The 27,750-nt window shown below is 41.5% G+C and overlaps 1 protein-coding gene across 5 annotated transcripts in view; it reads right to left on the bottom strand.

The window, feature by feature from the left end:
- DAB1 (DAB adaptor protein 1) overlaps window positions 1–27,750 on the bottom strand; it is a 136,011-nt gene that overhangs the window by 37,461 nt on the left and 70,800 nt on the right. For all 5 annotated transcript variants that reach the window (XM_056497943.1, XM_056497944.1, XM_056497945.1 and 2 more), the window contains 2 exons: window positions 17,556–17,695; window positions 15,308–15,406 (listed from right to left, as the gene is read on the bottom strand). In XM_056497943.1, the coding sequence (XP_056353918.1) occupies window positions 15,308–15,406; window positions 17,556–17,695 (239 nt within the window). The remainder of the gene's footprint in view (window positions 1–15,307; window positions 15,407–17,555; window positions 17,696–27,750) is intronic.

Raw genomic sequence — 27,750 nt, 5'->3', positions numbered from 1 at the left:
AGCCACTGTTGCAAATGTTGGAGATTTTAAATGGGAGCACAGATAAAGTCTCGAACTGGGCAACAAGGCATTCTTGTAATGCATGATTTTTTTTTTTTTTAGGCCAAACATAATGGCATTATTATATTTTATTCATACATCAGTAAGTTTTTGCCTGGTGTTAAACTCCAAAATATCCATCTGCACCAAGCCTGCTGCCTTTCCTCTTCCTCTTAAGTTTTCTCTGGTCTCTCCCACCAGCCATTGTTTCCTCTCCTTTTCTCCATTCCATCCCCTGCTTCCCCTCTTCCCCCAGGTCACTCCCTGTACATCACACTGAATTGATTTAGCTGCCTCTGAGATCTGTAGCATTTCTAATTTCCCTCAGGCTGCTTGGCACCTATCATAAATTTTTTCACCCCTTATCCTCATCTTGCCCCTTTATTTCCATGCTGTAGCCTCCAGTGCCACTAAATCAATTAAGTCAATCAATTAAGTACTTGGAGGGTCCAGCAATCATGTCAAAAATGTGAGTTAGATGGCATGAGAAAGTCACTGCTTTACTATCACTATTTCTCTTTTAATGAGGTTGTCTATTTAGTGGAGCCTGGGGCACAGTGTTAAGAGCCACAACAAAAAAAAAAAAATAAATATCCTGCAAGCTGCAAATCCTCCTGGAAAAGCTGCCCCACTGAAAGCAGGAGGCTTGTTCCACACAGTATTACATCCACCAGGACAAGCCCCACAGGGATTTGGGTTGCACAGCCTCTCACAGTGATGCACACTGAGCCTGGCTCCAGAGAGTGGGATCTACTGGGAGCTCCACTGTGGGTGCTGGGATGTGGGATACAGATGGACCAAGCCTAGTCCTGCCTATTCACACTGGAATAAGCAAACATTTTGCCTATATTAACTCCCTAAACACCTCAGTTACCCACCAAAATCCTTAATGGATCATAAAAAAATAACTCCATGGACCACAGTTTCAGCCATGCTGCAAGTCCTCTGTATTCCAACTCAGCAGCACACAGGCCCTGTCTATTTAGGAAAAAACAAAGAGAAATGGAACCTAACATGGAAAATGAATGGTAAAACCTTACCAAGAAGCTCAGCAAGCCCAGAGTGTGACAGGACATCGACCACTACTTACTGCAACACATCCAGTGAAAACACTGAATTGCAAAACACATGAGTGGCTCTGAGATTAATTTTATTTCCCTGCTGCAAGAAAACACTGGGTGGCACAGATGGTTCTCCTTCACTGCACCCAGGAGGCTGCTGTGCTCCTTAACAGGGCTCAACATGCAGCACCTGGTCCAGTGCTCCTCACAGCCATTTCCTAACAACTCCTGTTTGTTTTAGCTGATATTTGCAGGGAACATGGGGACAACAACGTGCCACAAGCATTCCCTCCATTGCTGTGCTTGTGTTGCAATGCTTCTCTGCTTAAAATGCACTTAGCAAAGGTGGAGCTGCTCATCCCCATCATAAACATCCCTCAGTTCTACAGGTGCCCATGGCAGCAGGGTTGCAATTAGATATTTAAGGCCCCTTCCAACCCAAACCATTCCATGACAAGAAACCACCTGAATTCTCTATTGCAGATTCAAATCCCAGACTGATCTAGTTTTGTAACTTCTGGAAGTTTTAAGAGATGGACAGCAGTCCATGTATGTACACAGCTAAAAAACCACCACCCAAACCCCCAAAACCTCTTCCTGACATAGACTTTTCCCCAGTACTCATGAAGGTGCATGGATACCTCTCCACTTCCTCTCCCTCCAGAGAAAAGTGCATTTCAGTGGGACTGTGTACACATAATTTGGAGGAAAAGTCAACAGTCTCAAATGTCAGAGTGAAATGAAAAACACATCAATAAACTGCATTTGCATCACAAACTTCCTGGTGTTGTTTTCTGGAACTTGGTATTTGGATGGCAGATGGGGTGGCAAGACATCAGCCTCATGAGATAAGGCAGGGGATGAGCAGATGGGGAAATGAAACAACCACTGCAAAAATTCTCAGTTTCATGTGAAATAGCAGAGAGGAGACAGCTCAGTGTTATTTCAGAGCTACAGCTGCCAACAACTCAAACTCCCTGCAAATTACTGCTGGACACAGCACAGGGTGACTGAGAAATATCTTATTTCCAATCTGACAGCCCTTCCCTACTGTCATGAGCACTTCTGTCACATGCCCATGGAGAGGGGACACAACAAACAATATATGACAGATCACAGTAATCTGCCTTAAATGTGATAGTGCTTAGTGTGAGGAAACACTTGATAGCCAAAAAAATCTGCTATAGAAACATTTACTGCAACATGTGGAAAATTTTATCAGGTTTGATCTAGGAAATGAAGGGAGCTGTAGAGTTTAAACTTAGCAAATTATCAAAATACTGAATGCATACAAGGAGAGCAAGGAGTTTTGGAAGAAAGCATCATTCCAATTCAGCTTTCAAAAAGAAATGTCACACAAGAAAACCTGGAAAGCAAAAACCCTCTGGAAACCTCTTGCAGTTATGGAGATTTCAGTATTGGGAGGCATTTCCCAGCACTGGCCAAGAAGATCAGATTTGGTCATAAAGAGTCTCAACTGAACATAAAACATGGAGTGGGGGCTGAACCCTTCCTCCTGAAGGAGACTGAAAATGAAGAGTCCAGTCCTGAATCTGTTTGAGCCAGAGCCTCTCACGGAATGTAGGCTGAACAACAGATTATGGACTTTCCTTCTGCAAAAATACCCCCACCCCAAGAACAGGAGCAGAAAAGGAAAATGTAACCTCTGGAGTGTTCTCCAAGCCTGAAGGGCTGTCTCAGATGGCAGCCTGTAAGAGTGGCTTCACAATGAGAAGAAAATAAATCTGTCTAATCCCCATGCTTCCTCCACACACACTGATTTTGCAGACAATAACCTGAAGAAAGACTTTTCCAAGTGCCAGCTACTAAAAGGCGTCTCAAGCTCGGCAATAAAAACACTTGGCACAAAAAGCTCACTTTGAGATTATATGCAGATCAAAGCTTGGTCTGTGTAGCACAAAGGGGCACATGAAATATGGTGCTGATAAAGAGAAGAATCAAAACAGATTTAGCCCCAGCTCCTGCAGACTCAGTCCCTCCGGGGGGCAGCCGTCTGGCTGTGACACAGCACAGCACCCAGAGAAGTGTAAATTTCATTTCCTTTTAATAACAGTAACAATAACTAGCTCGTAAGAGCTGTTCTCTTCCTGCAGCCGAGGAGACTGAAGCAAAAAAAGCCCAGATTATGGGACTTCCTGAGCTTGCATGGCAATGTGCAGCTGAGTCAGGAGGCAGCAGAGTCAGTGGGCAAGATCTGAGTGAGGATAAGAACCTGCTCAAGCCCAGGGCTACACTAAGCTCTACCTGTACCCTCTATCCCAAATAAAGGCAAGGACTTCCCAGGAGTACCCCAGGTAAGAGCCTGCTTGGCTGGACTCAGAAAAAGAGCTTAACATGGTACTTGGGCCACAGCTAAAATACAAATTAATCCTCACCATTCCCTGCTGCTGTCTTTATCTCATCTGGGGAGCAAGAGTGGGAAATTCTTAAGAGAGCAAAGTGCCCTTGTGGTGCCCCTGTGAGACAGTCCCAGTGATGCTCTCTGCTGGTGGGACCCTGTCCCCAACCCCAGTCAGGCAGCAGGACGTGGCTCTGCCAGCACAGCACCTAATTGTGATGAATGGATCTCTGATATTGAACTGGCTGGATGCTCCAAGAACCTCATTTGTGAAAGAGAGCAGCACTAAGGTAATAAACTTCTGTCCAGCTCTCATAATTTGTAATAATGTCTGACACAGACCAGATATGAATTTAGTTATTGGTCATTGTCTTCAGAAGCAAATGCTAAGCTGCTCATGCAGAAGATCCATTTATTAGATATATGAATTTGGAAAGAGGCAAAACAAAACTGTAACACACATATGGCCAATTTCCCATCTTCACTTTGAAGGCTTTTCCATTTTTTATTGCACCTGGAGTGAAAGGAGCTAGTTAAACCCAAACCCCTTGTCCAATTACTATGAAGCCCAAGTTATATTTTAAATATGCACTTGCAAATTTTATTCCAGGACAAAGAAAACCCTAAAGGGCAAGGAAACATTTTCAGAGAGCTTAGGAAAGACAGATGTGCTACACTGAAGCTGAGATGCTGGGCCTCCCATGAGTCTTGTACTATTTTCTTATTGTTCTGCATCCAACACAGCCATAAGGATTTTCCCAGTAACACCAAGAAACAGCAGACCTGATCCTTGATAGTGAAGTCAATGGCCCTAACCAGCTCAGCAATGCAACATGCCCCAAACTCCACCTGCAAGGAGCATCTACAGGCTGCAGTACATTGGTTTATGTTGCCATTTCACTGTTCCAGTGTGCTGTACAAGGAACAGCACTTGCCTGTAAGATATTATTGCAGTCTTTGGGATGGCAGCTGCTCAGTGGTCACTGTGGGATTCCCAGGGCTGTAACACACCTGAGTGCACTCCACCTGAGCTCCCACCTCACCACCCTCTGCAGAATGGTCAGTGATCAAAGCAGCCATAAATATGCCAGTACTGCACTCTACTCTCAAGCCAAAGCTTCCATACAGTTCAACTGCAGCACCCTTGACCACACCTTGTACTTTTTCCTGGCAAGACTCTGTAAGACTCACTGATTAAATCTTGAATTTGAAGGAGCACAATATTCAGTAATGAGACAGTTTGCTGCAGCATCACTGAACCTCTCCATATTTTTGCTCTGTTCATCTTTACAGCTTGTGAATGTCTTTTGAGCAGCCCTTACTTTTTACAAGGTTCTTTTGTTCCTTTACACCAACATTCCTCACCCTCCTGAAATGCTTTTGATTTACATGAACAGCACAAGCAATTCCTTCATACAACTCCTAGGAGATTTGGAAGTAATTTTTTTGGCTTTAGCTGTCTCAGATCTTAACTGCTTCAGATTCAGCAAGCATTACCAGTCACCCTCTTCTTGTAGCCTGTGATTTGAAAAACTCCTCAGTGAGAGGCAGCTGCTGATTCTCTTGATTTCCCATGCAACCCCTATAAAGCAGAGCTTGAAAAGATCACAAAAACCACACTCAAATTTAAGTTGCACTGGATAATCATCAAACAGAAACTTCCTTGGGCCATGCATCTACTTGCACAATGTAAGAAACTTTACTGGAAAAGGGGAAAAAGGAAAAGAGGGATTTATTTTATATTTACTTATCTATTCCCAGATACTCTCCCTAATTTACTAAGAATTTACAGGGGACTGAGAGAAAGCACAGCTACAGGGAAGAACAAGAGCAGAAAAGGATTCTATGAATTCACAAACTGTGTGTAACAAGTATGTTGTGCTCATGAGCCAGTTGAAAATGATGCAAAACACTTGAAAATTTCACATGATACAACCTTGGTATTGATCAAATATAGAAGTGATTTCATAACCAGAATTTAACCAAGGTACAGAAGCAAGGAGCCCTGTATTCCACAATGACAGACTGGTTTCAGTGGCTGATTCAGAAACAATCCTGGTCATAAAGACCAAACCATTTTGTTTTCAGTTTTCCTACAGAAAAAAGAGAGGAAACCTTTTCCTCTGAGTTACAACTGCACGTATAACCAAGCTTCAGACAATCCCATAAATGGGATCACTCATCAATAAATCCTTCATTTGTTCAGGTCCCACAACAGACACTTCACCTTGGATATAAACCATCCGTAGCAACATGACAAGTGTGTGTGCAGTACTTGAGCCCTAAGATAAGAATAAAATAAAATGTAAAAGGCAAACCTCAAAGAGACTCTAAAGCAGAATAAAGAACTTGCAAGTAATTTTTTTTCTCTATTTTCTTTTTCTTTTCCCTTGCATTATCCTGAGATAGGAATTCCTGAAGCTGCCCTTGGTAGGTGCTTGGCACATTGTGTTCCAAGAGTTCTGCATTTCAACTCAGGCAGTGGAGACTGTTTTTAAGCTCTGTCCTGCCACCTCCCAAAAGTGATCCCTACAGCTCCCATTTGCACGTTTTAATGCAGGGAGTTGTTTCCTCCTGCTCATTTCCATGTAAAGCAGGATGAATGTTTGGTTTTAGTCTTCTGCTGCTAATTGAAATCTCTAAAAGCAAACTTTGGTTAAAGCTTCACACACAGACCTGGCCCAGCTGAGAGAACAGATCAACTCTGTTGGCTTTTCTCTGTCTCTGCCTTGCTTTTCTGTCACACACAGGATCTGCCTCTCAGAAAAGCTCCTCACCTTTTACTGAAATGCAGGCAGCAAAGCCTCTCACAGCTGTGGATGCTGGCTTGTTTCTTACTCCTTTCACTGTCCCTCTCTGCAGCTCCTGCATGCAGAATGTCTTCTCTCCTCCTCATCAAACCTGAACTTACCCAGCCCTGCTCAGCACTGAGCCCTGTGCATGCACAGGTTACACTCACACGTGCCTTACACTTTAAAATACTTCCAAATTCTGTATCACTCACAGGAAAGCATTTGGCTAATTAAAGATTGCAGAAGGCTGTGCATAAAGCCTTTTACAAACCAACTCAGCCTTTCTAAAAGCACGGGCATAATCAAAAATTGGATTCAAATCCATATATTGACTATCTAAAAAGTGAAAAAAAAAATACTTTGAGCTATACAGAGCCAGGCTGGGAGCCATATGCAATATTTTTAGATACCCAGACTTCTTACTTGCTTTAAATGTCAGGGCACTCAAACTAATTAGTGTTCTGCCTCACCTATTCACAGTGCTGCCTGCAAAGCCAGCAGGAATGTTCCTGCTCCACTGGGAGTACAATGACGTGGAATGAGGATGGGAACCACAAAGGATTAGGAAGCATTAACAGCAGAGAGAAGTAGGATGCTACAATTAAAGGACACAAGAGGCACTGCTGTAATTCCAGGATTGCCACAGGGTGCTGGGAGCACCAGGGGAGATGCTGCTCCAGCCCCTGGGCTCCCCTGACACAGGGGCTGCCACATGCTGAGCACACACAGCATCCACCAGAAAGGTCAGGAGCACAGGGATCTCATTTGGGGAGACAACTTTTACGAGCAGCTGTTTTTGCACTAAGCAAAGATCTAGTGGTATGTGAAATTTATGACTTATTCAAATGAAATAGAGGGATGAAAGCAGGTATTTGTGTTTGGCATCCAGGGGCAGTGGCCTTCCCTCTTCTCCTTCCACAGGGAACTTATTGCATAAACTAAGAGGAATAAAAAAAGGAGTTTATTCATCCCCATGGGGTATCAGAGTGAACAATGCTCTTGCTTACTTCCCTGTGTTCCTGGAGGCAGAACATCACCCAATGACTTTACTTCCAATAAATATCTATTACTATCATCCTGCAAACTCCATGTACATTTAAAAGCAATCTTTTCCTGTAGTTTCCCTCTCTCATCACCCTTGACAGTGAAGGACATCTGCCCCCTATCATCTGACCCCACAACAGGAGAGCCCAGGAGGCAGCACAGGGATTCAGGTGACAGTGCTATTGCTGCTACCAGGGCACAAAACACAAAATTGCAGAACAGCCCACCAGATAAAAATGCTCTGAATAGGAAGGAAAATCACCAGCTCTCCTGGGGTGTAATGCTTCCCAGCTATCTCCAAGAAAAAAAGAGTGGATTTCAAAGGGGGATGTAACTTTCTGTTCTGGCACCTGCTGCATGTCCCCCACTGCTCTCCAGGGAGGTTTCAGAGCATCTCAGCTGCCTGTGCTATTATTATGTCAGCACTTCTCTTGCTTAAATCCTTTCCCAAGCAGTCTGAAATCCAGCCATTGTAATTCCAGGTGTGCTGAAAATGGGCCTGAAATTTTCTTCTACTGTGTGATGCATTAACCTGGCTTAAAAACACCAGGGCTTGCATGCAGCTCTGTACTTTGGGTGCTCTTCCTATATGACAAAATTGCAGCTGGAGAAAAAGGAATGTGGCTCTACTGGAGATTTATTTATCTGGATCACAAAAGTGAATACAGGCAAAAAAATTCCCAATATAACTATATACTTTGAGTTTTCTGCCATGGGACAATATGGGAGAGATGCTGTGCAGCTCCACTATATAATAGGATCCATAACAACAAATATACTGATTTTCAAAATTCACCCCAAATTCTGGTTAAGCATTCCAAACACTGAAATCAGTAAAAACCAGAAGTGTTGGCATAGTAATTTTTACTTCAACAGTTCTGTAGACACAGTACCCACCTCCCTATCAATGGAAGCTATATGGTAACTGGGAATACATTATTATGCCTAATATTATCTGTTTGGAAGTGTTATTTGTCTGTTATAACTATATAATAGTGAAATTCTCCATACCATAATACAGAATGCATGTAAGCAGCACTTCCCTAACTCAATCCTGGGTACTTGGATTAAACAACAGGAGACCAAATGAGACTATCACTAAACTCATAAAATCTCATTTTCTGCCTTTTTGAAAGCAATCAACTTTTTACCCTTTTCATATTGAAAAAGAAAATACAGCTACCACAAAATTGCACAAATTATTTTAGTTTGGATAATGTGTCTGGAATAGCTTTATTTTATCTCACAAGGCAGTTTCTGCATATCCTGACTACAAGCAGGATGGACTCAGCTGTAGATTAGAGCTTTTCCCTTTTCCAGGTGAAAGGAAGAGAAATTTCAGCTCTCAAATCAAACCTCTAGATCCCCAAGACTTCACAATATGCACAATCACACCCTCCTTTTGCCTTTTGGGTTCTTTTTTTCCCCCAGTAACAAAACTGCCAGAATACCTAAGGCTTTTAAAACCCTCCTAGAGCAAACTGGGCATCTAAAGAAAGGAACTCCATGAGCTTGTGGTTATTAAAAATCCCTGTGGAGCACTGTAAACCATCCAAACTGCCCAGGGCCCAGTTTGGAAGGCCAATAATGAATGAATTACAATAGTCAATAAGGGATGTAATTAAGGAAGTAGGTTCTTCTGACATTTACATTTTGCTAGCTGCCACATGTCCATGAAATGTGTTATTGTTTCCCTTCTGAAGCACCAGGGTCTATAAATACCTTATAAGCATCATACACAGATTTTTAAGTCCTCTCCTCTGCCATATTCTAATTAGACACATTTATTGCATGTAGAACAGTAAGTGCCATGTTTTACTGGTCATATTTACAAGCAAAAAGATGGGAAGTGTCAAGGAGCAGGGCATGACTCCCAGTCAGCCCACAGGGATCTTCTGCAGGCAGAAGCTGTGGACTGCACAAAGAAAGGCCCCAAATGTCACCATTTTCAACTCTATGTGCAAAAACTGACTTTGTTATTTTACAGTTATTATGTAATATTTTTTTAAACTAGCAGCCCTTAGAATCCTTAGCATGGTCCAAGACCGAACATTTCTTACAAAAGAAGTTCCTATAAATACATTATACTAACTTAAAAAATAAAGAAAGAATTAAAAGATAACCCCAGAGAGTTTTTATTTAAATTCCAACCTTTAAGAGCTAAAGGCCAGATGCCCCTTGGAACATCTCTGGGATGCATGAATGCAGCAGCTCCTCAGCATCATCAGCTTTAAAACAAGTTTGTAGCATGGGAGTATTTTGTGTAAGGAATTCCTCCAAAAGATGGTGGGCAGGGCAGGGTAGGAAGGGATTTGGGAGTAATTTATTAAGAAAAATGAATAAATGAATGATGAAAGTTGGTACTGTGGATTGACTCCTTGAAAGCTGATGAAGAGTAAAGGCAGCCATGAGGAGCCTGGAAAAAAAACAATTCAGCAATGGGCTGATAAAAGAGAGAAGGCAGATTCAGCCCAGGAATGCAAAGGGAAGTGTGACATGATCAAAAGAATAAGCTGAGGCAGCAATCCTGGCAGTCACAACGGATTTCAAAAATAAAAGTCAAATTTGTCAAGGACAAAGAAAGGGATAACAATTGAGACATGAGCTGAAGAGAGGCAGGACTGGGTTTTAACTCTCAGTGTGAGAGCAAATGCTGTATTTCAGAGCAGGTGAGAAGAATTCTGCAAGATCTGCAGTCACCCTGGGTGTGGCAATCAAAACACATCACTAGGTCAGACAGGCTGCTGAATTTACAGGGCTGAATAATAAATAGATGATGCTGATATTTTGCTCAGCTCTCTGAAAAGGAGGTCAGAGAGAGACCTCTGGGAGTCAGGATTAAAAAGCCTGGTTTAGCCTCACTGAGCTTGAGCTGTTGGCTAAGCATACAAGGAGAGGGCTGGAGAGACAGATCAAGATTGGAGCAGAAGACAGAGCTGGCATCACTTGGCTTGATACAATAACCAAATTTATGTCTGCAAATTAAGTAACTCTGGCAAAGAGCACAGAAGGGTAAAATAAAATAAAAAAATAAAAAGAGAGCAAAGACAGAGAGCACACAGGAAATCCAGATGAAAACTGCAGGAGAGGAAAACAGGTAAAATCCAGAGACAAGAGTGAGAGCAGGTGAGAGGAGTGGGTGTGGAATCAGCTGATCAGACAAGATGCTCACAGAGATCACACTGAGATCAGCCAGGAGAGGCCAGCAGGAACTTTGGGATGTTTCAGAGACGTGAAGGGGACAAAACCCACCTGTGGGAGCCCCAGGCAGGGAGCATCAGCATCCCCCTGGCCAATCCCACCCTCTGGCAAACACAAAACTCAGTGAACTCCTCACCCCATCCCTCCTGCTCACTGCAGAGCGAGCAGAGAGCAAAGAAACTAATTCCTTCTTTTCTTTCTATTTTTACAGACTCAGAGATGCTCAGTGACAGAGACTCTGACAGTTTGACATTTCATCTGCTCCAGCAACATGTGCTTCGAGGAATAACTGCAGATCCAGGATCATACCTCCATTTCTGGTCAGGGATGCCAGAACCAGCAGATTTTCCAGCAAAGTCAAGAAGTACCTTTGGTACATTTTAAACTACGTCTCTTTTGCCAACAGTGAGAATTTTAATCTTGCTAAAATTTTCTTGTAGCCAAGTTTAGCTGTCCTGTTAGCAATCTATCAGCATAATTAACACCATCACTCACATGAATAGGGAAGAGCAGCAAATCCAGGGGTTATCAGCACAAACCTGAAAAAGCCTCAGAACATGCTGGAAAATGCTTTTATAGAAACAACTTGAGAAATGCACACTGTATGGTCAAGAGAATTTACAAGTTCAGGAAGGTGGGCAAGATGTTGGCATCTAAAACGTTGGCTGGAACCTTTCAGAGCCATAATATGATGTCAATTAGAGAGAACAACCTGAGGACAACAGATTATAACCATCCACCACGTGTATTATTTATTTGGATGTCATTAAGATTTAAAGCAGAAGCACAATCACCAGTTCTGTGGCCAGCAGGAAGAAACAAATTAATTTCTTTTTTTTAAATAGAATTCTACAGGTAAGGTCTTGTCTCCCTTACATGGAATAATACCATTTCAGGCAGATAAACCCTCAAAGATAATAAAATAAATAAAATAAAATCCTCAGCAAAGATAATGAAGGTTGGAGGAACTGATAGATAACAAGAACAGATAGTTAACGTGAAATACATGTATTTATACACAGGGTTTTCCTTTCTGGGTTTCACACTGCCAGCCTGAAGAAAATTGTTACAGATCAAATTCATGAAATATGAGCAACACACTGCAATACTTATCTGCAAGAAACCCCACCAGAGTATTCTTAGAAATGTTACAATCCCACAGACTGGACCCAAGAGCTTTATTTCAATAAGGATAGGGGGTCAACATTTCTGAAAGAGAATAGACAGTGCAAATAAAACTCACTTTCAGGGTGCTACAAAATAGGAAAAAATTGGTGAGATGACTGTCATCTTCATGAGCTGGGTTACAATCCATCTGTTTAGGGCATTTCCCATAAATAAGCAAGATCCTGACACTGATTTACCCTGCTTTTGGGCCACTGGAGGAATCCAGATAAATAATTTAGCTGTACAATATCTCACACAGAGCTAGATTTTACAGCATAATCTGGAAATTTGCACATACACGAGCTGATACAAAATTTTACTTGAACAGAAATTATTGGTTGCTTAGAGCCAAATAGCAATTTCTTGCTTTCATCTCATTTCTTTTTCACAGTTTAGGGGCTTGCCATTGAAGTCGACAGCATTTTGCAATTAGAGACAACAAGAGTTTAAAATCACACCTCACTGCATGGAGGTGGAAGGAAATCTTTTCCCAGGCATTTCAGAGGATTTAATTATTAGTTTCAAATACATTTTTGGAAAGGAACCTGCAAGTAAACAGAGATTTATGGCCACATAAATAAACAATGAGACAATTACAGGCTCTTTACAGAGCCCAGATTAGTCAGGCATGTCTAATGAAGCATCACTGAGCTATCACAGGGAGATGGCCTGATGGGTGTGATTAACAAAACAACACTCAGCAACAGCCAGCCAACAATGATGGGCCTCCACAAAATCTGCATTTCCTTCCACATGTAGAGTTATGCCTTTTGTTGCTTTCTTAGCAAATCACCAATCACTACATTCCACCCTGAAAGGGAGAATATGAAATAACACAATGCAATTATTTGTATTTTGGCCATCTGAAGATGGTTTTTGAAAATATAAAAGAACTCACATAAAATAATTTCAGAATACATTGCAGCATTGAGGTCTAACTAAGATGGATATGACAGAATAAATGGTAAACAATTATTTTCATATAATATGCAGCAAGGAAATGTCTCAAGTGGCATTGGATAGAGAAAGTCTTTCAGTTAAGGTAATATTTAGCAAACATAATCTGGAGAAAGCAAATAGAATGGATGGAAAACATCTGACAGCAGAAAAGAAAAGGTGCATTTATAAGATTAATAGGGTCAAACCCCACGTGTAATGACAATTTCTGGCATACACACAACAGGAGAACATCCTGTTAGTCATATTAAATACAATTTTTTGCTATCATGCTCTAAATACACTGACAAGTACTTGGAAAGTGGTCTGAAGGGACCCCTTTAGTTTAATTCCTGGCATGGAATGATGGAATATAAGAAAGGATTGTTATTATTTCTATTGCAGTGCTGTAGATGAACCATACTGTATTGTATCTACAGTGCAAACTCACAGCAAAATCCTTTTGTATTTTTCTTGGTGAGATATATTCTTTCCAAATGATATTCCACCTCCAACTCAATCTCCTTCATGGATAAATTTACTCAAAGGGCAGAATTCCTGATGGCTGGAATAATACCATTATTAAAATCAATACTTTTTGATGAATATTATGTCTGGAACATATTAAGGAGAGCTATAAAGTAGAGGAAGAAAAAAACCTGCTTATCATTTTCAGTAGTAACCCAACCAGAGCCCTTCATCTGTAACGAATTATGGAGCAATTCCCCTAAATCATCTGTATGAAGTCAGCTATGACACTGCCAATTTAAAAAAAAATTCGCTGGTTTTGAGCTACAAATTGATTTTTTATTGTGATAAATTAAAATCCAATGGCAGCCTACAAGATATTCAACATGAAGCAGCCCACTTTCTTTCTCTGAATATTTTTATTCTTTTCTATCACATTGGACTGGCACTGGGGCAGACGTGACAGCAATAGACAATGGCAGAAGTTAAGAAAGGACACTCTAGAGAGGTAAATAATCTTTCCAAAATACCCTTTTGGGAATTCCAAAATCATGGAAATAAAACTAAGAGGAAAAGCATTGTGGGGAACAGGGAGGGTTGTTAAAGGAGGAGAAAGCAAATGCAGGATTATCCAGGCTCTTCTCTATTATGGGCTTCTTTTTTCCCTGCTGCATAAAAGTAAACACCAGTCTCCAAACTTTATAAACTCTGAAGTTTAACATGGAAATCAGAAGATCAGTGTGAATGAAATATAATCTTTTCCCATCCCTTTACAGTTTCTCCCCATCCAAAAACCTGGGCTGAGCAAGCCCTAGTTTTGCCAGTTTTTGGGGTTTTCCAGCAGGGATGGGAACGAGATGACAACTGCAGGCTGGCAAAGCAGAGACAGGCTGGATGAGAAAGACTAAGAATGAATGGGACAAGGGTGTGAAACTGGCACAAGGAGAGACCCAAGCTGGGAAAAAAGCCCAAGGGATGGTGGCTGTGCAGACCTGGCAGAGGATTTCATCTCTGCTCCTCTGCTCCAAACTCTTGGCATGGGAAGCACGACCCCCCTGTTTTGACAACAACATGTAAAAACTGAGGTGGAAAGCTCCCCACATGCCTTTGTCACAGCCCTGCTGCAAGAAGGACAACTCAATAGTCCTGTCCATCACTGGCAGCTCAGGGGCAGACATCTGCAAGGTGGATTTAAGGGTTTCATTCTCAGCCTCAGTGGCTGAGTGACAGGTTTGCTGTAAGGATGATATAGTTCTGTCAGATTTAGAGTATGGGATGTCAGAGCTATGAAATGAAGGAGACTTGTTCCCATGTCCCCACCTCACTTTCTGCAGGCAGGAGAGGCAGCTGGAATAAAGCATACCTTTGTTTCTGTCCCTTTTTCCCTCTTTATCCTAGGCAAAAAATTCCTGTGTTTGAGAAACAGTCAGAGACAAGTGCAAAAGGAACAGACCTTCTCTTTCTTCTTTTTTATTTCCCCAATAAAAGGCTTTAATTTCAGGAAAGCAACTGTGGCTGGGGTGCAATTTGCACTGACAGCCCTAATTCTGACATTTCCTATTTTCTGTAACCCCAGCAATGCCCTCTGAAACAAGCTTTTGCATGGATACTTTACACAACACATCCCAAATGAGCTTTTCATCACTAACTACTCGTATTATGTATCAGTGAGCTCAATGACATTGATTTTCTAATAATATAAATTAACTGGCAAAGATAATTTCATCTATCATCAGTAGGGTTTTATTTCTGGCACCGTGTTAAATAGTTAATCTTCCAAAAGATTAAATCAAGAGCTTTTTAAAATTCAAGGCAGAGCTTAAACTGCTGTAAAAATCTTCTTAATTATGATTAAAACAGTTTGTGTGTTGTTGCTTTAGATCTAAGTAGTGTAATGTTTAGGTTTCTTCTTTTAGAGCAATTTAAAAAATGAAACATGGTATTGCTGTGGCAGAAACCGTGTAAGGCATGAAAGTCTCTGCAACTTCCTCCACCAGATACTGCTTCACACAGACAACCTCAAATTTTTCAGTATTTTTACCTCTCATTTTGTAAAAAGTGTAATTTTCCTACCACTGACAATACTCAAGTGATGTAAGGGATGATAACACTTTATCAAATTTCTGAGATGCTTCATGTGTGTTTGCACCAGTGAGATTCCACTGCCCAGCCAGGAAATGCTTCTAAAGGAACCAGGGAAAGATTCAATTCTGTCCCATCACGAGATCAGCTTTACTTACCCCTGTCTTTTCATCAAAGATTTTGATTCCCCCAAAGGAAACTGTTAAGAAGACTTTTTGTTTATGCTCCCCCTTCGATCGAGCTGCAGCAACAATTCCCTGTGGAAACAAAAAGCAGTTTTGGTTGGTTTCATGACTCTCCCAGATTTGCTTGTGGAAAATTCACCACTTTTCTAAGAAAACTTGGAGGTTTTCCTCCTTACTTCTGGCTTCCTCCCTTTCTTCAAGGTACTACATCTCTTTATGCTACCCAGAGAGAATTTCCAATGTGCTCCCACTTCCAACCCCTTCACTAGCTAATCCTCCATGAAATTTGTTTTCATGGAAGCTGAAGGTCATTCCTAGCACACTTTTCCCAGCTATAAGCTGTTCTGTTTTATTTATTCGTTTTTTAAATAGGAAAAAAACCCTAACAAGCAGCAGAGGAGAGAAAATGGCAGTGAATTTAGCTCAGTTCACACCCATCTAGTATAAGCAAATTGAGCTTTTTTTATGGAAGAAAAATATTTTTCTGAAAATCAAACTACACCTGTGCTGTGAAAAACTGGTATTGAGGGTTATTTTTTTTTCAGGATCTCAGACTTTGTAAGAGAACTTGCTGATACCATCTCATTAATTATTCTTGAACAGAATTAGAACAGTAACTTCTGTTTCCACCTTCTCAGGAGCCTGCTCTGACCAGTAACACTGAACTGAAATCAAATATAATCAGTTGTACTCCTAAATGAAATGAAAATATTTAGACTTTATTTGGTCCTCTGCAATTCCAATGTTTCAAGAACAAGTAACTTAGGTTTTAAGACCTTCATTGCTGCCACTACAAGGATCTGATGTCAAAAGCCACCCCAAAACTTTATGGGTGGCCTCAAAATTCATGTTATGGAACACACAGGGTTTCCAGAGCCCATATATTAAAGCTCTGCTCTCAAAAATGAATTTTTAACACTCCCTTCCTTTAACAGTTTCAGTAATTTCCCAGTACTGTTTAGATTAATTTTGCCACCTGCAAACAGGTATTAGGCACCTGGGAGATGTGGAAATATTCATCCATGGAGGAGAGAGACAAAAAGGTTTGTGCAGCAGAACAGTGACAACTATGAAATGATGAGGAACCCCCAGCACACATTTAAATCAGGCAGGAATATTGTGGCAGATGTGACACACCAACAGAGCAACTTTTGGAGTGAATTAATTTTTGCCTGCCATAAAACTGTAAATTATCCCCCAGATCTTGCTTTCAGGTTGTTGAACCACAAGCTGAGTGCCACCCCATGCTGTTTCCCTCATGAGTAACTCATTCCTCCTGGATGGACTGGAACCCTGCAGGCTGGCAGTGCACCAGACACCATTTAGTGATTTCTCCTCCTGAGAAAACACAGCACTGGAAAATATGGAAAAATCCATCAGCTCTCTAGGCTGGGAGGGAAGTAAAAGGGAAAAGGCAGCAGAGGGTTGGTTTGCTGCTAGACCTGGTTTGTGACCCTGTAATGCAGAGGGGAGATGGGAAGGGAACAGCCAAGGCACTCCAGGAAAACACAACTTCTCCTTCCTTCCCAGTGGGTGAGGGACAGAATGATTCCTACAGGAACTCTCATGTTCTGAGACACACTGAGCAATAGAGGGATGTCTGTCAGGTCCAGAGAGCCCATCCTTGACACCACTGGTATTTCAGACTGCCTGCACTCCATCCTCACACCCACATCTGCCTTTGTCACTGCTTCATTTCATCCCCCAAATTCTGGGGACTCCTCTTTATGTTCTCATGGCCCATCCTCTCAGTGCACTGCCTGGTTTTGTAGCACATCAGCCCTGCCACTGGTGCAAGACATTCTCCTCCAGTGAGGACACCAGCTCCCCCTAAATCTGGCTGCCTACACCCATCACTCACAGGAGGTAACAGCCAGAGGCAGTGCTGAAGTTGATTAGAAATGTCACAGAAAATGCTCTGATATCCCATTTTCCCCCACAGTCGTTTACTTCCCCTTCTGCATAATAAAATTATTCAATTTGCAGCGCGTTGTTTGTAATTTGTGGACAAATTGCAGTGGTGTCAATCACGGGGTAACTACAGAACTGGGAGATAATGTATTAAAATTAAACCAGGATAAGCAATAGCAGGCAGGAGTTCATGCAAAATTGACTGATTTCAATACATAATTAACCAGACTAAAACCCAGTGTCATGAAAGGAGAATGAGTGCCGAGTTCAAGCTGAAATTTGACTGTGATGTTGAAAAGTTCCACTGCACCTTGAGCTTCATCATGGAGTCCTGGCATAACTTGTCCCCTCGGGCAGCAGCAACCTCGTCTATCCCGATCAGCTTGGCCTTGTAGCGCACCCCGTCCCCCTTGAACCTCCTGATCAGAGTGGCTTCGCTGCGATCCTGACCTGCAGAGGCAGCACAGACACCAGGACATTACAGCAGAGCACAGGGGAACAAGGCAAGCAACAGCACCAGGTGAAAAATCAGATCCAGCTCCAAACATTCCTGTGGAATTAGAAGGAAACGCTCGATTAAAACCTTTGGGGCCTCGCTACCCCGAAGGAATTCACAGTGGAAGTGCTGCCACACAAAATCTCCAGCACACAAATTAGCTTTACAGAAGTTAGAGATAAACCTGAATCACAGCTGGTGAAGCTGAAAACTTGTGTTCTGTACGAGTTGTTTTAATCCCAATACACAGGAGAGTTTTACATTTTGCAGACAAAACTCTAACAGAAACATGCTGCTACTTCCTTACAGAATCACTCATCTAAGCAATATTTACACTATTAACATTTAAAAGCTGGAAAACCAAACACCAAATTGTATTGTTTGTCCATAGAACACTGATGCTTTGAGACTCCTGGTTCTGCTCTTTTTGCACACAAACATACACAGAAACAACATAATTGACAAATGAGGCTCACCCTGAGAAGCTTAAAAAAAAATTTAAAAATATGCTTCTTAATAAAAGTGCTTGGGTTTTAGCTGTTTATTTTATTTTCATTACAACAGTACTAGTAGCAGTAGTAGTAGCAGTAGCATTTACACTATTAAATTATTTTTTCTCAACCAATTCTCTCAGTTTTGCCTTTCCAGTTCTCTCCCCCCCATCCTGCTGGGAGGGGAGTGAGTGCCTGCACGCTGCTTTGTTGTCAGCTGAGGTTAAACCTCAACACCAATGTACCTAAATTACCTGAACCACATGACTATGGCACCACAACAACCCACAAAAAAGACATCTTTGCCAGGAAAACTTTCCCCCTTTCCCTGAGTATCTGCAGAACAGTTTTTACCGTGTCTCAGCTGGAAGAAATATGTTAGTTAGGGAATCAGTCTTCCTAAAATTGATTAAACATATATTTTGTAGCTGCCTGTGGAATTTCTTGCTAGGATCTCAAAAAAACCTAGCAGTGAGCTGTAAATAACTGTAACCAAACAAACAACAGCCAAAGCACAAAGAAGCAGGCAGAATGGTGAGATATTACACAATTTTCAGTTTTTGGACCCAACACATTTCTCAAACAAACCCCTTCCCTAAACATGGACAGACACTGCTGAAATTTACAGTATTGCCACCTAAGGGCTGTGGTCACAGATTGCTCCAGCTGATGTAAGACAATGAACCAAAAACCACACCTGATATAAAGGAATCACAGGTCAGAATCTAGTCTTAGTCTACATTTGAGAATTTTGGCTCAAACCTCCTCCAGAGCTCATTGCTATTGAAAAGGTCAGATTTAAGCACAAAAATATATATCTAATTAATATAATAAATGTTATTAGTATATTAAGATCAATATAATCTGATACTGCTGTTGATTAATAAGGAGAAGAACAGAAGCTTTGGGGACAAAATGCTCTTTTGTTTTGCATTTCTATTAAAAGCTCCTTCATTAGCAGACAACATTTAGGCCAGCTTTGCTAATTTACACACCTATCAAGTTGATCAACAAGTTAGGTTCTGAACTATGGAATTAAGTCTTTACAATACCATTATGAGAATATATGACCAGCAAAGAGCACTTTTAAAAGAAGATATTCACTTGATTCCCTTCCCCTCCTAGTAAAGCACTGTGAACTAATGATGGATTAAATGTATATTAAGAAAACAGCTATTTTAAGCATTTTGAGATCTTCAAATATGTTTGAGCTCACAAATACTATTTCTTTCAATAAAAAACATCAGCTCAGAGCAATGTTTTAATGCCTCATTTGTAGCCCTTTAAGAATAAGAGAGCTCCTAAGCTTTGCTGTGATAGTTCAGCCACCCAAGTGTTTCCCTTGATTTCTTCTCACCCCCCGAAAGAACTGAGCAGAGCTGAAACTTCACACTTGTACACTGTCTTGCATTAAAAAAAAAAAAAAAAAAAAAAGAGGAAAAAAGGCAAATGAGACACAAGCCATGAATCAGAAACTCTCAGCAGTGCCAATATCATTCCCCAGGGAAACGTCAAGGCAGATGTTGGCACCATCAGCTAGAAACAATGAAAAACCATTTCCCACTTCCAGCATCCAGAGGGGGGCAGGAGGGAAAACATCTGGAGACACATCAAAGTACAACCATAACAGTGGACTTTTCCATATGTCTTTGATACTTGTGAAGACATCCTGTTGATTTGCAATAAATACGATCCAATTCCAACAGCTTCCTTACCCAAAATCTCCAACTTTACGCCTTGGTTAGAGCCAAAGGCAGCTGTGAGCTGACAGCAGGAGCGTGTCAAGTGTTCAAGAGTCTTTTCTGGGCCCAAGTCGTGGCTGTGACCCTGCATTCATCTGTTGTTTTAACATTTCTACTTCTGTAGAACCTCTGCTGTGTTTTACTGCAGGTAAGGAAATCCCTGCCATTAACAGCCCACTCAAACACAACTTGTCTGCTTCGGCACAAGTCCCACGTCAATTATGACCCAGATTAAGGATGAAGTGCTTTTGGGATAAATGACTGGGAAAAATCATCAGCCTGAAAATGATGTAGATATTTGAAGCTGTGGTGGAAGCTGCAAATTGCTGGAGACTACAAAGTCATCCGTGAAACCCCAGAGCATATGTCCCGTGCAGAGCACAGCGAGGGCGCACGCACGCTGCCCTATATTGAGGATCAGCCATCTGCAAGCCACCATTCCTCAGCACACACACACACACCTCCTCTGGTCTGTATTCACCCATATCCCCAATTTTTGGTACTGAGAACTCCCTACCTGCTCGGGAAATTACAAAGTGACACTGTCAGTGCAGCTCATTTTAGGGCGCCCATCAGGTGTGTGAGATATATTGGGAGGGGGATATTTCATTTGAACCCTGAACACTGTGGAAAGCAGATAGTCCAGGCTGCCATAAACATCTCATAATTGAAACAAAAAAGGGTGGGGATTTCTAATGACAGCTCTTGAACAAGGTTCTTTCTGAATTTGAAGCTGCTTAAATAAGAGATGCCTGAATGATGAGGCTGTAATTCCTCCTAGGCTTCAGAGGAGGCTGAGTGACAACATTAAACCACTCCACCAGAGAGCTGTGCCCGTGCCAGGAACATGCCCAGGGAAGTGAATCTTTCCTTCCATGTTACAAGCAGAGTCAAGCTTTGCTCCTCTGCAGCTTCTGCTCCTATCAGTGGAGCTTTGCCATCCAGCCTGGCTCTCCAGCCATCCCTGCCACACTGGATGGGTCCCAGCCTCTGGGAAGGAAAATTATTCTGGACACAGAATAGGATGCACTTACTGCCAGAGCTGAGTTTTATTTCAACACTGTAAAGCCACAACTTGGGGTTAAGGTAACATCTCAATGGTTCAAAGGGGGACACTCACCTGTGAAGGTTTTATGGAACATTGAGGCTTGAGATCAGAAATCATTATTAGGCCATAATCTGCAGCTAAATTAGAAGCCCATGTTTAATGACAACACATTTCTTGAAATCTTGTTTTAGCAGTTCTGGACTAGAGAACAGCACAGATGCCAAACCACTCTGGGTAAGCAGCTGATGCCATTGCAGCTGTTCACCTGCCCCTGCACAGGGAGCAATCTCTCCAGAGTTCTTCTTCAGAGGACCAGCACCTTTACACCATTCTAAAATGATCCTAAATTAAATGTGTGAAAACTATTTGAGACCAATAGGTGCTTTCCAGTGATTTGTTCTGTTTTTCATAAGCAGAAGGATTTTCATAAGATATAACCCAGACATTTGTTCCCACCTCAACACAAGCAATTTACAATCCAAAATGGAACAAGATTATCAAAAACAAAATCTTTTTGATTCTCATGCCACAGACTGAGAAAAAATGCAGAAGCAAAAAACCCACTAAGAAATCATACAAATTCAGTTTAAAAAGGTGATCACTTTTAATCAGAAAATGTGCTGATCTTGATCCAGGGAAAGTTTTGTTTCCAGTTTACAACCCTCAGAGGCACTTAAAATGTAAATGTAAGAGTTAGTATTTTATTTTTATCTACTTTTGTCGATGTCACCACACACCCTAGAGCCACATGTGTTCCAGCTGGACCCTCTGCTTCTTTGTGAGAAGGAAAACACGACCTTTGCTGAGGAGCTGTGACATTGCACTTGGACTTTTCACAGTCTTTTAAGAGCACAATAAATCCCCAGAGCTGGGTGATGCAATGTGCTCCCAGGCTCCTACCTGAAGTGGAGAGAGGCTGAGCAGCACGATCAGCATTAAGGTACTTTATCCATCTCACTAAAGCTACTGTAAAAGTCATAAATAAGGTTTGTAATGCAGTCAATAATTTTTATTCAAGGCACTATACCTTAATTAATTCAAGATTCCCCCAAGCAAGCTGGAGACAGCCCCAAACCCCAAATGCCTCAAGCCCAGTCAGTCCCAAGGGGTGCCTGGCAAGCAGCCCAAGAGGGAGAGGAGCTATTGGGGAAGATCCGGGGTGGAGCAGCCCCAGCTGAATTCCAGAGGTGCTCCCAGGGCAGGGCACTGGGGCTCCTTGGGAAGCTGCACCTTTGCCACCAAGAGGGACAGATGTGTTTGTGTCAGGTTATCTGGCTCTGACACTGCTCTGAATTCTGCAGCTCCCCCCAGGTTTGCTTCACTGTGTATTTTACTGAGCGTTCCCTCGTTTATGCTCACTCTGGTACTAGCCAAGGATTACACTTGATTCCAGCTCTCAGCCCCACAGAACACCAAGCTAACACTGTATTAATATGCTAAAGTTTAGAGCAAATGCTGCCCATCCTCCCAGGGGATCTGTGAGTGAGTGTATTTCATAAATAGAAAACTAAAATAAAGCAAAGCCCCACTGCTGCTCTTCCTGTCCTGCTCACAACACACTCAGCATTCCTCATGGCACCCACTAATCTAAACCAATAACTCTGGAAATGGCTATATCCTTTATTTAAATGTGTGAAGCCCTCAGGGCATAATCTGAATTTCTTGATTTTACGACTGTAAAATATATAATGATATTATCACCAAAGTCAATAACATGCTCCTGGCAATCAATTCGCTGAAGAACGACACAGTGCTGTCTTTCTTTTCCTTCTTCTTTTCTAACTAATAAACTGTCAAAGTTGTATCCATTCGAATTATGCACACATTCAAATTGTAAACCTGAAATAACACCTCCTTCTGTATCACAGGGCTGAAAAACAATCCCATACACACTTATAAACAGCCTACATCTTCCTGGGGCAATTAGCATTTTTATGGGTTTTTGTGGCATCAAGGCAGCAGAAAATACAAAACACTGTGGTGCAGAATGACCTCTAAGATGCCACACAGTCTGAAGACTCCTAAATTAATTGCTAAGTGAAAGGTATTTCCCATTAGCTGTGCATATATATGCATCTAAACACATATATATACATGCATAATCTTATCTATTTGCACATATACACACACATGAGGCACAGGTTCATTTGGTGTCAATTATCCCAAGAAAACTCACAGCAATTTTAATCAACAGATTTCCCTAGGAAAAAAAAAACCCTAAGTACATAAGCAGGTGTAAAAGAGAAAATACTCAAATGCAATTAAATGTATATTTCAGTACAGCAGGAACTAAAAGGAATCATGAAAATAATTCTGATTATTCTCCTCAACAGCACATTTTCCTGAGTGCCTTCACAGAACCTCAAGACCAACACAGAGAGCTCAAAATGATCCATCATACAAAGGGATGGATCATGATACCACAAACTCAGCAATTCTTTCTTCACAACCATAAAGAGTACAACTGCCCAACCCTCTTGTGGGCATCCATAGATCTGCCACAGAAAAAGAACATCTTTTTCCTTTTTTAATATAATATTTTAGGAAAGAAACCACAGTACACGTAGCAGTCTGTGTGCTCAAAATTTAACTTCTGCTGTCAGCACTAGCATTCTCTTCCTCTACCAATACTTCTCAAATGAGATTCTTGCAATTAGCCATTTTAAACTTTTTTTATTCTTTAAAAAGAACAGATACTTGAGGGTTTAATTTCAAGATGAATACTTCATCTCAAGTGACCAGAGCACAGTCATAGCACAGTTTGCTCATAACATCAAGGACTGCTGTCTTTTAAATGAAGACATACTATGGATTTCACACTTTATTTCAGAGATAAAGGCTAATCCTTAGCAGCTGTAAAAAACTACTGATGGAGTGAAATACAACCTGTTTATGGGGACACCACCCTAAAAAGCATGTTACAATTTTGTGAGGAATAAACACTTCTTTCTATGTAAGTGCCTGTACAGAAGCTTGGTTACAGCATATGAGCACAACTTGAGTGCAAACTTCTCCTTTCATCAACTGATAGGAAATCTGCTGAAAAAGTCTGCAAGGTGTTGTTCTGGGGTGCTTTTAATGCCCCATTTTGACAGCAACACAATTTGCCCTGAACAAAAAGATTGAGAATACTTCCACAGAAAATGATAAGCCACGTAAAGAGGGGACACAGAAATCACTCTGAAGGCTCAATGAACTTCTATTATGGTTTAATTTAAAAACATTACCTCCAATTTTAAGCACAGATAAAGGCTCTCCAGGAAAACTCAATCATCATTCAGACTATCATCTCAGCAGTACTCCTCAGTTGTTCAGTGCTGTTTTTCACAAAACCTCAAACAGAGATTTTATGGCTTCTGGCATTATTAGCCTGAGAATTACTGTACTTGAAGGCACCTACACAGCCCCACTCCTAGAAACAAGTCTCCTCTGCAAGGAAATAAGATGTTCCCATATTGTTTGCTGCCCTTGATCAGCTTTAAAGCAGAGATGTTGTTCATCAGGTGACAGATCTTGCCAAGTTTTTATCTTAACACTTAATACAAGATGAACACAACACACATTTTACCATCTCCAAAGCAAAATGGTTGTATGGACTGGATTAAATTTTCTTTATACTGCAGTGAAGTCCATGTGAGGATGTTCTGCTATTTACAGAGGAGCCTCAGTATAAAATAATGTTTGATTAAAACTTGGGACAAATCTCAGTGATGGAGAGCCTGGGCTGAGCACCCGGGAGAAGGCAGTGATTGAGCACCAGGCTCCACGGGCAGATGACAAAGCACTCATTTTCCTTTTAGCCAGAAGGCTCACTGATCAATTTTATTTTCTTAGATGGTTTTTGAGATGACAGAATATGGGCACATCTTCAGACACAGAAATGACCAAAAGCTGAATGTAATTAAACTTCCTTTCAGCCTCTGTACCATGCAAGTCTTCATAAATCTTTGAAAGTCATTTTGTAAAGGAGCCCTTTGCAGGCTGTGTGCAGAAACAGCTGAAATACCAAATTCTACATTGATTTAAAGTGAAATGAGACCCTGCAATAAAACTTCATTTTGGGCTACTAACCTTGTTCAGCAAGCCCCAGGGGATGACCAGAAGTGAAACCAGGGAAACTTGGCAGTCCATTTTCTGCTGTTAGAGAATTAAAATGATGTTTTCTGGACAACCAGAGGGGAAGGGTAAAGACAGGTATTTGTGGACTCTCCTCTTAGGAGACAGAAGATAGTTTAGTAATCTTTGTTCACCTAATGTTTCAAAGCTTGGGTAAATGTTTAAATCAAACAGACATCAAAATGTCAAGTACATAAAGCCCTTAGGAAAACAGGATCATCAGCTGTTTTATTCCTTGCCCCAGTGTCAGTGTGAAATCAGTTGTTTCTGAGCTAAAACCAGCTAAGAAGAGGTAACTGATGTTGCAGTGATCCTTCATTTGCATTAATATGTGCACTGCATTTGGATGGGGCACAGTAAAAGCCCAAGCACTCTGAAAACCCAAGGACCTCTTACAGCTGTACTCACATGCCTGAGCAAAACAGTCCCAATGGGGCACTCAGGTGATACCATCTGCTGCCAAAAATCTCTATAAATGACTTCCAAAGCAGCAAGGAGAGCCCAGTCTAAAGAGGCTGCTAAATAACCCCAGAATGTGTCATTTCCCAACCAAATCTAAACTTATTGGGGCAGAGGAAAATCAGATAGAATTGCCTTTCCTTCCAAGCTTCACCATAGCACTGAGAAGCACCTTGAAGCAGGTGAAAAATCAACCAACACAAGGAATACTGATCATTTACAGGTAAGCATCTAATTAATTATTTTGGTATGTGAGCATGCAACAAGATCCACAGAGTTGCTGGATCTCCCCGATTCCTCTTTAATCCTACAAGAACTGTAAGAGCTCAGAACTCATGAGAAAAAAAAAAAAATCAAGCTGCTTTTATGTGTCTCCCTATATCTGGCTTTAAGTATGAAGTTTTGAGGAACAATTTTAATTGGACTTTCACTAATCCAGGACACAGACATGCAAAGGTTTACACACAGAGCCCCAAAGTCATGTCACACAAATTCACAATTTACACTTCAAAGCCTACAAAATACTTGCTGTTGATGAGCCTACCAAAGAGTTTAGTTTTTGTTATGCATAAAGAAAGGGTGGAGAATCAGTTCACTTCATACAAATACCAGATTCCTGTGCTTGCCCTCAGATAAATGTTAATTCCCTTGCACTATAAAAACAGCAAGTTAAGAAAAGGTTATGCTCTGCTGATTAACAGTCCCAAATTTCTCACACGTCCAAGAAGAGAAAGAAATCTCTCCACTCAAGATAACTAATTACAGCCACTGAAGTCCCCAAAGACAAGAGCAATAGCCTGGAACAGCTAAAGCAGGAGGACAAAGCCATTCATTGATTTACACTTCACCCTCTGCTGTCACCACTGTGGCACCCCCTGCACAGAAATGGGGCTTGTGCTCCTCCACTGACTTCCTTCCCCAGTGCAAATAAAGTCTCACCTAAATCACAGAGCTTGGCAGAGAAGGTGAAGGTCACTCTTGAAGCATTAAAGCTCCCCAGCCCCACCTCCCACATCACTTAAACCCCAAAACCACTGCAGACCACACTGAAAATATCAGTGCAACTGCAGAACAATCCTCATATTTCTTCCTCTGGAATTAGTGGCCCTGACAATGACATCTGGGTTATTAGTAGTTCTGATAATCTGATAGCAGTTCTGATAATCTGGATGATTACCTGGAATGTGCAGACCTGTAAATTTCTGCCTTAAAAGGCTGGCTCCAAGGGCATGGCATTAAAGGCAGCAGAAGTGAACATTACACCTACCTTACAACACCTGTTCTCATGCAGAAAAAGGAAAAGAATGAAAGTGTCATGCTAAAAAAAAACCCCACAGTAAATAGGTGTTTAGAAATCATCCTAAAATCACATTAACTCAATAAGAAAAGCAGCTGCTATTTCTTTTCTGTAGTCAAATGGAAATACCAGTATTCACCACATGGCAGTCAACAAAAAAACAAACCACTCTTTCCCTGCTGAAATTGTTCACATTTTGTTATCCAATGTTTCAGGAAGAAAATTATTTTCATTTTGGCTTCCCACTGCCTCTGCAACATCAGAGAATGTCTCTCCCTGCTGGAAAAACAATAGGAGGCAAAGAGGAAAGCAGCTTTTTTCCTGAGACTTTGGGCTAAAAAACGCCATCAATTTCAAAATTACAACAGTGGCAAAGTGCTTCTTTCAATCTGGTCCTTTCATTTTTGCCTCCTGCTGCCGTTCCTATTGTCAAAGTGGCAGCAGGAGGCAGGAATGAAAAGACTACTGCTGGCATTCACCCTTGGGCAAACTGCTGACAAGAAGGAAAACACCCCTGTGCCAGAGAGAATTCCAGAGGCAAGGAATTGGGGTTTGCACGGAGGATCAGCACATCAGGAGAACTCCTCTGCTCCTGGAACTGATCAGGCATCCAGGAGCCAAAGTGCTTGGGCAGGAGCTCAGGAAACTGAGAGTCAGTTGTTGGGAAAGTAATGAAACACAAAAAAAAACAAAGCAGCAAACCCCACCAGCTGACTCTGTGTCAAGAGAGAGGAAAGGAAACTTCCCCCAGCTGGGAAAACTTGGGAGACTTTTTCAGCTGTTGAGTAGATGGTTTGAGTTGTAAGGGCACAAGGACCCAAGTTTGAATCCAAAAAGCAGGACAAAATACCAACAT

This window comes from Oenanthe melanoleuca, chromosome 8 (assembly GCF_029582105.1).
Source record: "Oenanthe melanoleuca isolate GR-GAL-2019-014 chromosome 8, OMel1.0, whole genome shotgun sequence".
Classification (NCBI taxonomy): Eukaryota; Metazoa; Chordata; class Aves; order Passeriformes; family Muscicapidae; genus Oenanthe; species Oenanthe melanoleuca.
This window is presented reverse-complemented; position numbering and strand designations above follow the sequence as displayed.